The 17545-nt window shown below is 38.2% G+C and overlaps 2 protein-coding genes across 2 annotated transcripts; both read right to left on the bottom strand.

Annotated features, from left to right (window-relative positions):
* Positions 1-32: 32 nt before the first annotated feature.
* rbm19 (RNA binding motif protein 19) lies at positions 33-9556 on the bottom strand. The gene is made up of 24 exons (XM_034122388.1): positions 9419-9556; positions 9158-9340; positions 8460-8573; positions 8208-8249; positions 7151-7385; positions 6097-6380; positions 5948-6007; positions 5741-5819; positions 5195-5266; positions 4858-5067; positions 4642-4772; positions 4428-4552; positions 4193-4289; positions 3359-3469; positions 3044-3244; positions 2886-2955; positions 2644-2789; positions 2499-2559; positions 2215-2294; positions 2071-2126; positions 1629-1745; positions 1415-1520; positions 1203-1323; positions 33-1106 (listed from the first exon to the last, which is right to left on the bottom strand). Exons 1-24 carry the CDS (start codon positions 9452-9454, stop codon positions 1024-1026), a joined length of 2820 nt encoding a protein of 939 aa, XP_033978279.1. The 5' UTR covers positions 9455-9556; the 3' UTR covers positions 33-1023.
* A 1741-nt stretch (positions 9557-11297) lies between these two features.
* On the bottom strand, positions 11298-15902 carry slc2a11b (solute carrier family 2 member 11b). Its single transcript, XM_034122387.1, has 12 exons — positions 15849-15902; positions 15051-15149; positions 14765-14925; positions 14558-14682; positions 14310-14439; positions 13621-13769; positions 13105-13292; positions 12889-12999; positions 12443-12544; positions 12266-12341; positions 12037-12164; positions 11298-11520 (listed from the first exon to the last, which is right to left on the bottom strand). Exons 1-12 carry the CDS (start codon positions 15867-15869, stop codon positions 11335-11337), a joined length of 1476 nt encoding a protein of 491 aa, XP_033978278.1. The 5' UTR covers positions 15870-15902; the 3' UTR covers positions 11298-11334.
* Positions 15903-17545: the final 1643 nt, after the last annotated feature.

Below are 17545 nucleotides of genomic sequence, written 5' to 3'. Positions count from 1 at the left end.
TGTTGCTACTTTGTACTTCCACTCGACTACAATTCAGAGGTTAATAGTGTACTTTTTACTCCACTAAATTTAATTTAACAGTCAGTTTCTTTGTACATATAAAAACACATGATATGCAGATATAATGCAGTACTGTACTGCTAATCTACAAAGTGTTTCACGTATCTCAATGGAGTCCACATAGATAAACTACAACACTAAACATGTATAAAGACAAAATATTGACTTCTGGACTTAACAACTTGTGAAATGTCTGGATCACATGAATCAGAAGCAATCCTGTGCAGCAATGACTGTAATTTGATTCTACAAAAATAAAATACAAATATATTTATTACAGAATAATATGTATCCTCAATTGTGCAGAAATATTAAATAACTGTTACCTTATTAATAAGAGAAAAATGCATCTCAATGAGTCTTAAATAAGGGGTTTCACTGCAAGCCTGCTGCCACTAGATGTCCCTTTGAGTTTACAACATTATTATGCGTTCAAAGTTTCAGCTCTTAAAATATATAGAGGTCAATTTTCGGCAATGTGATGCAAAAGAAAATATCTTGTAAGTAGGAAACCTTTTCCAAAAAATGACTAGTTTTGTCAGAATGACTCACCTTATCTTGAGATATAATCGTTCATAAGTTATTTTTCTTATTCTTATCATTATTTTAAGATTCAAAGTCATTAATGAGAACGTTTCTCAAAAGACAAACAATTCATGTTTTTTTTTGCTTATTTTCTTCTCAGTCACTTACACAAACAAATTAAGACATTAAACCTTTAAAGCATGATATAACATTTTATATAAAAACTGAAATCATTTAAATTATTTTGAGGATCATTCTACACCAAACATTGTAAGAAATCTAGAAGTTCCACAAAATATCCACCAGCTGAGACATTATTAATAATTATCTCCTTTTGCCAACCAGTCCTTATTTTGTCCACAGTCCTATTTAAAAAAAGACGAAGGGCGACTCTGGTCAGAGTCAAAGAGTCGGCAGGGACAGTGATGGTGGGCAGATTCAGTCTTCTGCATCGCCTCCGGTTTCCATGTTCTCCATAATTCCCTCCATGACTTCTGACTGTCGCTGCTTTTTGTTGGCAACTGTCAAGGAGGATGAATTAAGCAAAAATAAATACATTAATAAACAGTGCAGTTGCTTTCATTTCTGCATGTTGTTTCAAAAGAATGTGGACTTACCATGAAAATGTTCAGCTGTTTTCCGCCTCAGTGTCTCCACTGTTTCCTCCGCGTCAGCCCACTCCAGCACGAGGCGTCGGCCGTACAGATGGGTGCTGTGACACAGTGCAGCAAATGCTTTCTGGGGAGAAAACAGGAGCATAGTTTGTATTAAGGTAATGGCCATTTTTATTGCAGCAGTGTTTCAGTCTGAAAGCGTAGATAATACAAACCTTGGCGTCCTGTTTGGTGATGAAGTCAATAAAGCCGAAGCCTCGATGATTCCCTGAACCAGCGGCTTTCTTTGGAAGACGGACTGTCTTCAGCTCTCCAAAAGTACTAAAAATGACATGGGGATGAAATCATGGTATTATTAAATTATCTTTTTCAGTTTATTTCCAATACAACATGAGAATAAACACAGTTGTGTGTGTATGTGCTAAGTACCAGAAGAGTTCTCGAATTTCCCGGACGGTGGCTTGGAAGGGGACGTTTCGCACGAGGATTTTGGATCCCGTCTGTTTCTTGTCTTTTTGCTTCTTCTTGCGTGACACTTCAGGAGTCCTGCACAGAGAGGAAATACATTTATGAGTAACTATTTATGAATTGAGTTTACATATCAAAACAGCTAAACTGGCTGTCTTCACAAACCCTTACAGTCAGCATTTGAAAAAATGCTTTTACCAAGTCATATTTTATCATGATGCACATTTCAGATGATACAGATTCCAATATCTCAAAGCTGGTGCTAATGCACAAAGCTTAAGCTTGCAAATAGCAACTGTCCTGGCTTACTCCTTAACACTTTACTTTTAAATAAACTTGCACATTCACAATTTATTTACATTTATATATTATTTATATTTGATTATTCTGATGCATATCTTACCTTGTGGCTCTCTCAGAGACCTTGAGCTCTAGCTGGTGATCATCCACAGAGCAGTGCTGGTGGAAGGACGAGATATAAAAACACACTTTAACAAAGATCCAGGTTGCAGAGAACATGTATTCAACACGGACATAAGGATGGTACCTGCAGTGTCCTCAGGGCCTTCTGTGCTGCCTCCGCTGTCTGATACTGAACAAAACCGTAGCCCATGGACAACATGTTGCCTGGAAACAAATTAATATTGTAAAGGTGGTTGTTAACTAAAAAATAATAACTTTGTACATTTCTCTTGCAAAGCTTGAGAAAACAACGGCAAAGGCATACAAGTACATACATACATTGACGTTGCTTCCAGACCAAAGTTTATGCTGTGTTTTATTTTACATTTATGGATGTGAAAGTTCATAGTTCTTTTTAATGTGTAATACCTGTTTTATCTTGCTTCTTTGAGATGGTGCAGGAAGTGATCTTTCCACATTTGGAGAATGTCTGAAACAAATGAATAAAACAATATTAAACATTAAGCTATGATTAAAATGATTAATTAAGGGTTGAATGTATGAATTAACCCACTTCCTGTAGTGTCTCTTCTGTTGTGGTGAAATTAAGATTTTTTATGAAAAGTGTGGAACCAGGAGCAGATTCCTCCTCTTCTTCTTCTTCTTCGTCTTCCTCTTCCTCTTCCTTTTTCTCTTTCATTGCGTCCTCTTTTTCTAATACTTGGTGGAAAAAATACATTTAGGTTATTTCAATTAGTCCAAAAAAAAACTTGAAAGGTTTGTGTAGTATGTTAAACAACGTGTGAGAGATTATACCTGGTTCTGGTCTGCCTGCCACAAACACATCAACAGGAGCCCACTCCAGATACAGCGGGATGTGTTGGAACTACAGATTTCAGAGATACAGTCAGTACAGGTCAAGCATCAAACATGTGGTACATGTGCAGGTTTTACTGGTATAAAGCGACACACACCTTGCTGTAGGCCAGCCGTGTGAAGGCTCGTTTCGCCTCGGTGGGCTCGAGGAACTCGATGATGGCAGTGAGGCCGGAGGGCGGCAGCAGCACTCGGCCCAAAGAGCCATGAGGAGAGAAAAGCTCCTCCAACTCTGCCACCGTCACACCAGCTGGAAGATTCTTCACCAGGATCACAGTTGTACTCCTCGCTGCTGCTGCCTGAGAATGTTTATATGTAGGAAACCATTTTAAAAATGTTCCTGGATTTCCGGCACGGTATATTGTTTATGGTCAATTTAGCAATTAGTAAATGGGAATTTGTATCGAGCATACCTGACTAAAGGAATCCAGACTGACACCGTTGTCCAGTAGAAACTGCCGAGTCTCCTGTACAATCTGCGTCTCTCCCAAGGCCATCCTCACTGCAAGACTTCCCTTTGACTCCTGCAGAGGAGGGCAAGCATAGACAAGTGGATATCATTCACATGTTGTTACAACAAAAAAATACTTACCTGACTTACATTGTTGGAAAGCAATAAGACGTCATCTAGCAAAGTCAATAGAATATGCAAGCATGCATTTCTCGTAGATTATTTGTTAATTTAAAATAATATCTTTACTGTTTATTTTTTTAAATAGAACAAATACTTTTCTTGATGACTACTTTTAGTTAAATAACTCCCTATGCAGAGTTTTGGCAGCCTTCAAACTAAGTTTAGTCATCATGAGGTCAACCTCCGAATATACTAATTTGTAGAAGACTGTGATATTTTATTGGTGACTTTTGTGCTCAGTTTAATGGTCAATTTGAAAATAACAATAATGTTAAAAATAGTTGTCTTCATTTATTTTGATTTTAAAGGTTATAGTTGTACTGTATAGTACTGTAGCTGTATACTCAAGCTGTATACTGAAAAGCAGCAGGAATGCAGAACTGAGTAAACAATTGCAATATTCAACAACAGTATCCAATATCACTTATTTATTCCCCATAAGTGGAGACCTACTTCAAACTCATGCATCTAATCTTGACATAGTACATTTCTCCAGGCACTCACTGGAACCTCAAGCATTTGCATTGTTTTAATGCAGGAAAGTGTTTGGTCTGAACACACACTAATGCTGGAGTTGATGAACACGTTATGAACAGGAAACAGCTTCACTCACATGGTCCAGGACTTGGCTTTTTGTCGTGTTGTATTTGTCAGCAATGGCATCTGCCACTGCACTTGTGCCCAGAAAAAGGCTGTTCCAGTTGTGGGAGCTAGAAAGAATATGAAATCAAGCAAGGAGGGTGAGGGGTCATGTCATTTACCAAAAAAAATAAAGATTTTGTCAGATGTAAAATCATACGACACCACAAAAACAGAATGAGAGGATATTGTGCTTAAATATTGTTTACCTGGAACTTGAAGCTTTATTTTTAGCATCTTTTTGCCGTTTGTAAGTGGAAGAGCCAGGACCACCAGCGTCTGAGTCCGTCTTTTCCTTCTTCAAGGTGGAGGGCAGCAGGTGAAGCATTCTGCCCTGAAAGCACGAGAGAATGAACGTGACTTATCAGCCTTAACTTCATCTGAAAATAAGTTGGAATACTAAGTCCGTTGCAGTAAAAATACCTGAAATATATGTCCGTCCAGCTGAGCCAGAGCAGTCACAGCATTCTCTGGTATCATGTACATGACAAAAGCAAATCCTTTCGGTTTCTTGGTCAGATTGTCAATGGGGAAAAGTATCTCAGATATAGGACCTGTAAAGATGTACAATTATTATTCCCCAGGATTAAAGTGAAAGCCTGAATGAACTTGAAAAATAGTTTTTTGTTTCAAATTCACCATGTTTAGCAAAAAGCTCTTTGATCTCTTCCTCTGTGCAGGTGTAAGGAAGGTTCCTGATGAAGAGTCGACCGGACTCTGCAACATCTTCCTCCTCTTCATCCTCCTTGAGCTTCCTGGTAAAGCTTCTGTCAATTTCCTTGTCCTTTCTGTCTCTCTTCTCCTTACCCCCATTGGGGTCCACACGGAAGACCTCAATGTAACGCCCACCTGAAAACACAAGCAGGTGTGTCATTTTCAGCCAGGAAGAGTCATCAGATACACACAAGGTTGGTGATCATTTAAGTTCAATTCATGGTGATGCACGAACAAGAGAAAAGGATTAAGTATTGTTCACCTATGTAATCTTTATTCTTCTTCAAGGCCTTTTCCGCCTGTTCATCAGAGTGCAGGTCCACATACACATACCCTGAAAGACAGTCAACAAAGACATAGGGTTTATTTAGACAACTCTACCCACCAGGTGGTTTACATTGTACAATATCGTACATTTGCCAGCATATTTTAAACCTGGTAATGTCGTTTTATGTAAGAAATAAAGAATATGGCTTCCTAGCATTTAGAAACTACCCGATGATATGCACATGTGAGGCAATCTATATGATATAGTTCAAGTCAATTTAAATGTTTTAGAGGACTCATTTGGATTAGACTAACTTTACTTCAACTAAGTGACACATTGTAGGATATGTATAACCATAATTATCCAAATGATGCAACATATGGACATTTTTATTAACACACCATTACGCTCTAAGGTGACTCACAATAGAGTAGTGGAGGTAACAAAAGGGTTAGTAAGTAAACTTCTGAATAATATGACTATGAGCATAAAATGTTATCAGGGTACGTTATGCTGAGAAAAGTCCTTTGAATAACAAACCTGTTCTATTCCCACTTTCGTTTTTCCCAATCCTGATTGCTTCAGGCTTCAGGGGCAACATGAACTCCCGAATTTGTTGCTATGAGGACAAACACAAACGATGATATTCTTGGTCATATATGCACATGTTCAATGAAAAATACAGAACTTTTAAAAGTGGAATATCTTCACAGTAACTTTGAAACTGGGACGCTGTTGTTCACTCACCTCCTTCACGTTGAACGGGGCTCCTCTTAGCTTCACTGTAAATTCTGTTGTCGGCTCCATCTGCAACAAACAGGTGTGAGTGTAAACTAGAAAACAAATAATGTCCTGAATTAAACAGCTTTGTTTAACGTGTGTATTTGAACAGTCACCTCTTGCTTGGCCGTTTTCTTTATTTTGCTTTGCTTCTCATCCCCAGAGGAAACTAAGGTTTTGGTCTTTGAGAGGTTTTCTTTGTCACCGCTCTCATAGGCGCTGTCTGTGTGTTGCGCAGGAACACCATCCTCATCTTCATCATCCTCCCCTTCATCATCGTTCTCCTCTTCACCATCTTGCTTCTCCTTACTCTCCTCCATGGTGTCCTCTGTCTGTGCCACCTTTGAGCGCAGATAATCCATGTCTGATAAGCCAGACTTCAGTGCTTCTTTAGTGGCACCTGAAAGCAACACAAAAATGGAGATCGGTGAATCGCACACACCTTTTCACTTTTTTTTCTATGCTTGTTATGTGTAGCATTTGTCATATAGGATCAACTGGATTGTCATTGGGAACACACTTACAGTATATAATAATCTGATGCAGCCTCTTTTACATTTTCTCTACTTTTATTTGCTGTTATTTTTGCATTTTCTATTGAATGCACAGTACAGTATTGTACTACTACTTTATCTGACAGATTGTGTACCTGGTATATCATAAAAGTATACATTAAAGGTGGGGTAGGTAAGTTTGAGAAACCGGCTCGAGATACACTTTTTGTTATATTCCATGGAATGCTCTTAACATCCCGATAGCAATGAATATCTTAAGTGCTTTGACAAAAAATCCATAAAAAAATGTCATCTGTGGAAGCCGTAGTAATGTAAAAAGCACGACCAATCATTTTAGCCGGCCCGGCTAAAATAACTGGATGGCCTACCTGCCTTTCAGCCTTCCATCTGTGCACAAACTTATCTCGAGCCCTCATTGGTCATGTGCGCGTTCGTGTGTGTTGGAGGAGGGGCTCTGTAAGGAAGTGGCAGATTTTCTCCGGCTGTGTATTTTCAAATTCTAGCGATCTCGAGCTGGTTTCTCCAAAATTACCTACCCCACCTTTAACTAATTTTTTATGGAACTACATGCAAATCCAGACTTCAGAGGATCCAGCCCCTAAATTAGAACACACCTTTTATTTGCCTAGACTAAGAAGAGAACATCATTACTAACCTTCAGCTTCATCCTCTTCTTCCTCCTCCTTCTCCACCTCATTCTCCTCCTCTGACTCGTCTGAATCAAAGTTAAGGTAATCATCAGAAGCAACCTTTTTCTTGCTCTGAGTCTTCACCACTGCAGCATCAGGATCAGTTTGCAGCTGCTGCATAGTGTCATTGGACCAGGTCGGTGCTTGGCTTCGGTTCTGATGTACTGACAGAAACTCCTTGAACCCCTGGTCCTCTTCCAGCTGAGACACACCACAAGTAGACATGCAATGATTACAACTTGCATAAACAAACAACAAAGAAAACTGTACACACTTAGGGCCGTTCTCATTTCATCAAATCCCCCTCCTCGACTCCTCGGTCCTCCGGTAGTGACCCGGAAATGAATTTTAGCGCGCCATGTTGATCTGTAGCCTGTTATTGTCTCATTATACCGCACTGTCAATGAATTAAAAGTAAATAAGTCGTCATGAACACATCTGTCCATCAGACAGAGGGCTGCTGTGCCTCCTGTCATCATTAATGGACGTCTCTTTAAAATGACCGCTCAGAGGAGAGGAGTTCTCATTTCTCTAACCGCCTGCTGCTTCCCCTCCTCTCTCCTCGGTTCCCCTCCTCGGCTCCTCCGCTCGCATCTCCTGTGGGCGGGACTAAGTCTCGAGGATAGGAGTCGAGGAGGGGAATTTGATGAAATGAGAACGGCCCTTAGTGTCTCTTTCCACTATAACTGAGATATTGGCATGGTCAAATGTCCAAAAAAGGATTCTCTTTTAAAAACAGAAAAACTGTCATTTATCACTTATTATAACAATTATTTATGTTACGTCAATAATTTAATTATGTCAATATTAAACAGGTTTTAGTGAGGCTGATTTAGACCTGGATGTAAATATAACAATTTCAAGGAGATTTCTGCACTTTGTGGTTGGTAACCAAAGAAGTATTGATGTTTATTATGTATGATTGACAAGGAGCCTGAGTTTGGTTTCATCATGTCCACAATCAGATGGTGTATAATGAACATTTAACAGAAGACAAACATAGAAGCTGATACTTTTACTCACAATGTCCAGGGTGCTGTTGGTTTCCTTTTTCTGTTTATTTTTCTAAAAGGCAGAAACAAAAATAATGTTTTACGGGATAGTGTTGCAGAACAGTTTAATATACATTATACTTTTTTTAAATCTTCATATGATTTGTATGTAAACATTGTACAAAGTATAAAGAATCCGGAAGAGATGTCAAATTGTTTTGTATGTGGTTATTGTTTTTTCCTTGTGATGATAATACTTTCTTCCAGGTCATTGTGTGTGTACCTTCTTGCTCTCTGAGTCAGCAGGGGTGGAGGGTTTTTCGGGGCCTGAGCTCTGGGTGTGTTTGCTCCAGGCTTTGGCTTTAGTGGGGTCTCCAAACGCCTTACACATCTCCACCTGGAAGACATGAAAACCACAGTGTTTACTGTTCACATGTGGAAAAAAACAGTCACAGTCATCAACACGCATGGTCAGCAGAGGTAACTAAGTACATTTACTCAAGTACTGTACCTAATTACAATTTTGAGGGTTGTTTCCATGATATGCTACTCTATACTTCTACTCCAGTAAAAAAAGGGAAATAATATAATTTGACTCCACTACATGAATTTAACAGCTTTAGCTACTTTTAAAAAGTAGCATCTCTAAAAATTAAACTAGTGGACTAACTCTTTAAGTCACAAAAGAGTCAAATAATTTTAAATATTTTACAAAAAGTCCATCAGAACTTTGTCTCTCTACAAAAGTAAAATGCTTGCATCTTGCTGATAATACTTCTGTACTTTGACTTAAGTAAGTTGAATGCAGGACCATTACTTGTAATGATGTACAGAGGTGGGAAGTACACTCTGGTACTTCTACTTAAGTACAAGATCTAGGTACTTCTCCCACCTCTGATGCAGTACTTTGACACAAACGTATTGGTTCTTTTACTAAAGTAAAGCATCTGAATACTGCACCACTGATGGTCATCTCCATACCGTCACTCTGGATGTGTCCACGAAGCTCTTGTTGAAGTGTTTCAGAGCGTTGTTCGCGTCTTCCTCGGCTTTAAACCCCACAAAGCCGAACTTACGGAACTTTCCATCCTTGGTGAACTTCAGAGAGCAGTCTGTCACTGTGCCAAAGGCAGCAAACATGGACCTGAACCTCTCCTCCTTCATCTGCACACAACACACAGCGAGGTTACATCTTCAGGAGAAACCAGACAAAATGGTGCTGACATACGGGAGTTTACTTACCCCATTAGGGAGGTTTTTAATGATGAGTCTCGACATGGTTTTAGTAGCTGTACTTCCACTAATGTAGCATGAGTTTAATGTTTAAATATATGTCAACAAACGAGCATGGACACTGCTCTAGGACGCCATGTTGAATGAGACGAGCTTCTCTTTCTTCTTCTCTGCTTTCCAACTATCGTAAATTAAGCCTTGCTGCCCCCTGCTGGAGAGTACACTGAGCGGCAGGAGAGGCATACTGTTTACAGAAGAGGATTAGGGCCACATGTGAAACACTTTTTGAGATCTGACCAAAAGTAGTTATTTTATTCTTATATATTATTTTTTGTACTTTGTTATAATTATTATCATGAGTAAAATATATATATATATATTATTATTATTGTTGTATGTTTTGTTTCTGACATGTTCAATAAATTGACCAAATAAAAAAATATTTTATTCTGAGATTAAAGTCAGAATTCCAAGAAAAAAGTCAGAATCCTCACTTTCAGTCAGATCTAAAAAAGTGTTTCACATGTGGCCCTAATCCTCTTCCGTACTGAAGTGTAAAAATACTCTGTTTCAAGTTAAAGTCCTGCATTAAAAGTATTCGTTGTGGACAACCAGTTGAGCCCCGAGCCTGTTTTTCAGGTCTCAGGCTCGAAAAGGACATTCCCAGAACAAATGACTATAACTTCACTTCTAAAAGGGGTAAATTAATAATCTTTTTTCTCAAAGCAATGATAAACCTGTGAGTTGGATGTAGAAAAGTCAGAATCAATATAGAATGTTTTTATTTTAAAGTAAATTCAGATTGAACATAGTAAAAAAAAAACATTACTTATAGTGAAAACCACCCTTGAATGATGGGATCGGAGACTAAAAGCTTCCCCTGCCTGAGTTTTGATCGCTCAGTGATCTACTACTAATATACTTATATTTCTAGAATCTGTGGAATCTGTGGAATCTCAGCTTGCTAACTGATATCTTGTTTGTGCAGATCCGATAAGTAATAAGGTATCTCTACCGTGAGTTCTGTGCTAAGTGCGTTAGCATTTTTTTTGCTCAGGGCTAATTCAGAGGCTTGGTATGACCCTTGTGTTTCGTTTTGCTAAAAATTGTTAATATTGTCTGATAGCTGAGTTTCTTCCCGTTAAGTGGGTATGACACATTTATAGTTTGTTAAATGTTAAGAAGCCCTCAGACGCTGTTTCTTGCAAGATGTTGCGTTTTGCCCCATTTCACTATACAGTACTTGAGTAAATGCAATTTGTTACAGTCTGTTTTACCAAACTTAATGCAGACTGCCATCTACTGTAGATAACACTGTGACTAAGTACGCAACTTTCAACAACATAAATTCAAAAAATATGAATGATCACTTTAAGTTATTTGACTTTAACATTTATCATAGTACTGTATATGCTGTTAAAGTAATATAAAGCACTCCTGTGACCCCAGTAGAATGAAAACAGACTACTTGACTCACACGTCAATGAACCTTTTGTTCTCCAGGCCACATACCACACTGAAAGGTCAGGAAACTTAACAGGCATCCAAAAGTGCATAACAGTTCACTTTGAAAATACTCTCACTCTGTCATGAGTTCATCTTTATTTAAAAAAATCAATGGAATGCTCTTTTTGAATGGTTTTACACACCAATTGATCATTTATCATACCAAAATATGACATATTGTTACAAAAACCATTTGAACCAAAGTGATGTTATTATGACTTCCAGGCACATCTCTTTATAGTTCAAGAAAAGCACGATGATTTATGTATGCTATAAGTTTATAATTTATATTAAGTTACATTTTCTGATTGAATATGTTGTGAGTGTGGACTATAAAGCCTTATGGAAGGTACTCATGTTTTTGAAAACAAATAGTGGAAGACAAAAATGCTTTAATTGCTGTATTCATGGGTAATATGTTATATAGATAATAACTGCGTCATCCCTGTTGCATCGACAGTGCGGGCCTTTTTGGAGGACTTGAACTCATTCTGGATTTCAACAAAGGTTTTGTTCTTGGTTTCAGGAAGGACAAAGAAAATGTATATGGCCATACAGGTGCAGACGGCCATGAAGACGAGGAAACAATACTGCTCCAGCCAAACCTGTACAAATAAAACAGGATATAACACAATGAGTCCAAATCTCTCAAAGAACCAAGTTTATTACTTTCATTTCGTCCTTTGAAATGTACCAGATAATGATATAGCATTTGAAAAAGAAGATACCATTATATGAACATACTTGTGTTGTGATATACCTGTATGGCCAAGCGTGATATTTGAAAAGTGAAATATTGATATTATATTCATTTAACACATATTATATTATGGTGTAAATAATTCAGCGCCTTTTAAGTAATTGGTTACAGATATTATCTTGGTTAAAGAATAACTCTCTCTGCCCTAAACCCGTCTTTTGAGTGTATTTTATTGGACAAAAAAGGTAAAACATACAAGTTAAAGATGATTTTGAGTGACAGCATTGTCATCATCTGTCTCAAGATGGCTTTAAATATCTCTATAATGTCATAACTGTGAATCATTTTGAGCATAATAATCATGCAGAGAAAATATCGATCTGAAAAACATTAAATTGGACAACCTTTATTGAATGCTTACCACAAGAAAAGGGAAGATCATGCTGATGAAGAAGAAGCTCAACCAGTTCAAGGATCCTGCGATAATGTAGGCTGCAGGGCGTGTTGTTTGAGTGAAGAGTTCAGTGGTCAAGATGTTAGTCACACCACCTTCAAGGAAGAAGAAACACCAAAATAAATCACTGTTAGTTATAACCATTGTGCAACAGCAGCTGCTAAGAAACTACTTTAATGAAGGAAAAACGTATTACCTGGTCCTAAGCCAAAACTGAGGATAAAAGCAAACACACTAGCTATGCTCAAGTAAGGAACTATGGGGCTGGCACTCTGTGAGAAATAAAGCCAAACAGAAGAAAATAGTTTAGTGAGTACATGTCTTATTTATGGTCAAAAACAATGGTTTATATATATGTTTTATAATGAGGTACCTGATAAGAGAGCGACAGCGTGAATAATATGCAGCAGATGCTCATCAGTATGTATCCTCCCATGATGAGCACTTTCCTTCCCAGGCGATCAATGACCATACCCTGTGAGACACACAGCATGTCACATGACCAAAGACACTCTCGAGGCAAACACTTTCCTTGAATTTAACTTCGACCTTTTATGCGTCAGTTTTGTTCCGCTAAATCCTGCTCAACAATATTTTTTAATCTCACCATTGAATGTTTTATTACAATTTTTCCTCTGTAGTGTTATGTTTTGATCTATTTCAGTTGCACTCTGACTCTTATCTTTTGCATGACGCTTTTATTATAAATGTCTTGACTGTTTTACCCTTGTGGCTGCACACCTATACCTATTACCCTGTTGTGTTGCTATAGCAAGAAGGAACACCATAATAAAAATACAGTGTAAAACTCATACTTACACATGTTAAAGCTGTGACGAGTTCACAGGCACCAGTGCCAAGGGTCACATATGGAATTCTTTCAGCAGAGATACCAGATTGTGTGAACAAGTAATTTGCATAGAAGTAAATCTACAGGAAACAAATTAAAAAACAAAGTGAATCATCTTTTAGGAACCTTGTTAGAGGTAGCAGGACAAATCAATTAAAGGAACAACAGGTGTAATATAGACGTACAGCATTGATGCCGTTCAGCTGCTGTGCCACGTTGAGCAGCACCACGGTGAGAAGCTGCAAGCGGACGCTACGATCACATAACAGCTCCCAGAGTGTCTTGGCCTTGAAATCTGACAAACTTCTCTTCTCCTTCTCGATATCATCAAGTTCGCCATCACAGCGAGATACACCGTGCAGTTGCTTCAGGGCTGCAGATGGGGAAACACATGACAAGCATGGTGATTGAAGTTTTCCCCATATTTACCATTCTTCTCATCTGACAAGGCTAGAGGGGATCTTTTTTGAGAATCTGATTAAAAAAAGTGTTCCTGTGTTAATGTGGCATTAACACAATGTTATCACATGCTGTAGTCACTGGCATGAGGACAAAATCTGCCTCCGGTGATTCCAGATAAAGGGTGCCCTCAACCATTTCAACCATGCTATCATGTGCGCTATGATCTTCTTGGTCAAGAGAAACAAACACACAGATTTGGAAATGAAAGCATCTGTACAGTAGTTTCAGTGCAAGTTTACCTTTCTTGCATCCTTCACTATCTCCTCTGTCGATGAGCAGGTAGCGCGGGCTCTCGGGGAACCAGGGCAGGATCAGGAGCTGCAGGAAGGCTGGGACACATGTGGTGGCGAGCAGGATGGGCCAGCTGTCTTCTTTACCCAGGAGCTCTCTGGGAAATCACACAGACATGTCTAAACAAAAACACAGTATAGCATTTATCTCTTTTTCTTTTAAAGTGCTGTCTTTTTCCATTAAGCCTGGTATACAGAACAAAGATGGCAAAGGGGAACAAAGATGTGAGAGCCGCTGTGATAAGGACTGAGCCTCAGTGCATGTGGCATGTGCACAGACACAATGTTTATGGGGAAATATTATGATTTAATGTAAAAATAAAATATATCCATTAGCGCTTCAATGATTAGTTAACAAAAAGTGAATCAACAAAGATCTACTCTTTTGATAATTAATACATGTTTGTTCATGCAAAACGGCACACAATGCCTGTTTTAAGCTTCTCAGAAATGGAGATTTCTTTTTTTCCCTCTGTTTTATCTTATAGTTACCAGAATATTGTTGAGCCTTGGACTGTAAAACAGTTAAAGACATCATTCTGAATTTTGAGAAACTAGGATGGATATTTTTTCACTAGTTTCAGATTATTCTAAAAATCAAATTAGTTGTTTGTAGCCTTAATATAGCATTGACTTACTTGAGACCAACCACTTGTCCAGCTAAGAGCCCTAAAGTGATGGAAATAGAGGTTCCCATTCCCATGGCCCCACGAAATGCAGTCGGAGCTATTTCCCCCAGGTACAGAGCTTGAACACAAAGACCAATGCCTGTGAAAATAAAATATGTGATTAAAGCTATATTTATGAGGTTTGAAATGCAAAATTAAAACCAAACATTGAATACACTGGTGAACACACTCTCTAGATGTATTTCTGAATGATTTACCTGCATTTAATCCAGTGACAAAACGTCCGATGATGAGTAATTCATAATATCCTGTGGGGTAACTCAGACCCATCAGCAGAGCAGCGATTATTGCAAATGCATTATTTGCTAACAGTGTCCCTTTCCTGGAAAAGCAATATTACATTATGGCATTAATGTTAAAAACAATATGGACAAAATCAAAATATTGCAAAAAATATGCCATACCTTCCAAGCTTCACAGACAGTGTCCCACCGACTGTCACTCCTAACAGCCCCCCTATGGTGAATATAGACACAATAGTGGACCAAAGCAGGGTGAGAACATTTTCTGGTATGCCAGTCTGGTAACGCTCAATCCAGGTTTGGTTGATGAAATTATGCACATCCTGAAGATAAAAAGAGAAACATGGATGTTCAGAATGAATTAAAATGACAAAGTAGCCCATTTAGCATGAGTACAGACAAATGTGCATAAATACTGCAGTAAATGGTGACACAGTGGGGTTATTACCGTTGTGGGTGCATTGATGACAGAGATATTATATCCAAACTGAAAGGTTCCCCCTATACAGGCAGCACAGGCAGCCAACACAAGTGATCTGTTTGGGAGCTGCAATACAAACATACAAAACATATATTTACATCATTAACAACTTTAATTTGACGTCTCTGAAGAGACTGTTTTTGATTTTTTTCTCATATTCCACATACCTTTGGTTGTTTTTGTCCATTTAAATCTTTAATAAGCAGAGGCTCAAATTCATCCGTAAATTCCTTTGGCATTTTGTCGCCGATTTTTTGCTCAAAGTCCAATGTGGTTTCTCGTTTGAGTATCCTTCATGAGAGGAGTTTGCTCTCAAAAGGAAACTTAAATGACGGGAGGATGGATTTATCATTAGGAAGATACAATTGATCTGTTGTCATGAAGTCACAGCGAGGTGAGGAGAATCGGCTCTATTAATCCGTGTCTATCAGGATTTCACAGCAGTGTATAGTAGAACCAGCTGCATCACAAATGTGAGCTTCAAATGCTTTTTTCCCCTCAGTAGACTACATCTCTATCCAACTGTTGACGAGCTGTCTCACAAAAGAATGTTTCCCAAAAAATAATACAATGAAAAGTAAAAAAAGTTATTATAGATAACAGCATCCGTGCTGCTTCAGCCTACAAACAGCCGTGGAGGAGGCGGAGAGTCGGGCTGCCTCATGACAGCCACACTGATAAATCATTATCCAACTCATTTGAACTACAGTTATGTTTAAAAACAGCATTATGTTCAAAATCAGCAGTAGTTAAGTGTTGACTCACCCTGCTGTATGTCTCAGACATCAGAAGAGCAGGGATGTGAACATCTGCAGCATCTGAAAGCTAAAAAGTTAAAACTTTAAAAGGGTCAAGAGGTTGAGAAGACAGTCAACCGTATTGTTTTATATTTATGTGGTCAGTATGATACTCTTTTATCCTTTAATTCTGCAAGATGGATACAAATACGCCCATTACAGGCTTCATTATGCAGTGTTTAAAGTTGATTAAAATTAACATGTTTTGGGTTGCAATTTTGTGTAAACATTACTGGGGCTGGTGTTCATCCTCCTCCAACAGGACACTTGAAGCATCATGAAGCATTTATTACATTACATTACTGCCAAATACAAAAGGACCCTCTCTGCGTACATGTAGATTAATAGATCAACAGATCACTAATGCATTTAAATTGTATATGATTTATTACCCTTCATGAATAATTAGATATACAACTTATAAACCCTTAAAGGTGGGGTAGGTAATTTTGGAGAAACCAGCTCGAGTGCGCTAGAATTTGAAAATACACAACCGGAAAAGATCTGCCACTTCCTTACAGAGCCCCTCCTCCAACACACACGAACGCGCACATGACCAATGAGGGCACGAGATAAGTTTGTGCACAGATGGAAGGCTGACAGGCAGGTAGGCCATCCAGTTATTTTAGCCGGGCCGGCTAAAATGATTGGTCGTGCTTTTTACAGTACTACGGCTTCCACAGATGACATTTTTGTATGGATTTTTTGTCAAAGCACTTAAGATATTCATTGCTATCGGGATGTTAAAACCTGTTAAGCCCCAAAGACCCCGTCGGCGGGTCCTTTTTTTTCACAAATTAAAAAAATATATATATATTTTTTTTCTTTGGATGGAATGAATACCTATGGTGATAATTCAATGTAATACACCATTTTTAGTGTATGGTGTATTGTACCTGAAAAAGGTCAAATGGCACTGATGGAACCAGATGTCGGCGGGTCCTTTTTTTTCACAAATTAAAAACAAATATATATATTCTTTGGATGGAATGAATACCTATGGTGATAATTCAATGTAATACACAATTTTTATAGTCTGGTACCTGAAAAAGGTCAAATGGCACTGATGGAACCAGATGTACCCAAATGTGCCGAAAGCTTATTCCGCCTGGAACCTTTTTTTGCTAAACCTCTCTAAAAAGGTCAAACTTCACTTGTTTTGCCTCAATCTTGATACAGGGTACTTATTATATGTTATAGTTTGGATTCCTGAAGCTTTTAGTCTACCATCCCATCATTCAAGGGTGGTTTTCACTATAAGTAATGTTTTTTTCTTTAGGCGGAGGTAAGAATTTACCTTTTTTTGCTATGTTCCATCTGAATTTACTCTGACTGAGAAAAATCTATATTGATTCTGACACTTCTCCATCCAACTCACATATGTAACCTGGCTTAACAGGTTTGAGAGCAAACAAAAAGTGTATCTCGAGCCGGTTTCTCAAACTTACCCACCTTTAATAGAGAGTCATTAGAAAATGGCAACACATACATTTTAGCCTACATTTATTTACAGGTGTATTTTACATTCCTCACTTTGATTTGTGCACTGATTATTCATTTGACTATCATCCAATAAGTCTAACAATAAATGTAATGTGTCTTCACTTTACACTTGACATTTAAAGCAAACCACGAGATACATTACAAGTGTCGTTGATTAGATCA

The sequence above is a fragment of the Trematomus bernacchii genome, unplaced genomic scaffold, assembly GCF_902827165.1.
Source record: "Trematomus bernacchii unplaced genomic scaffold, fTreBer1.1, whole genome shotgun sequence".
Lineage (NCBI taxonomy): Eukaryota > Metazoa > Chordata > Actinopteri > Perciformes > Nototheniidae > Trematomus > Trematomus bernacchii.
Note: the sequence above shows the minus strand (reverse complement) of the source record. Positions and strands in the feature narration are given on the sequence as shown.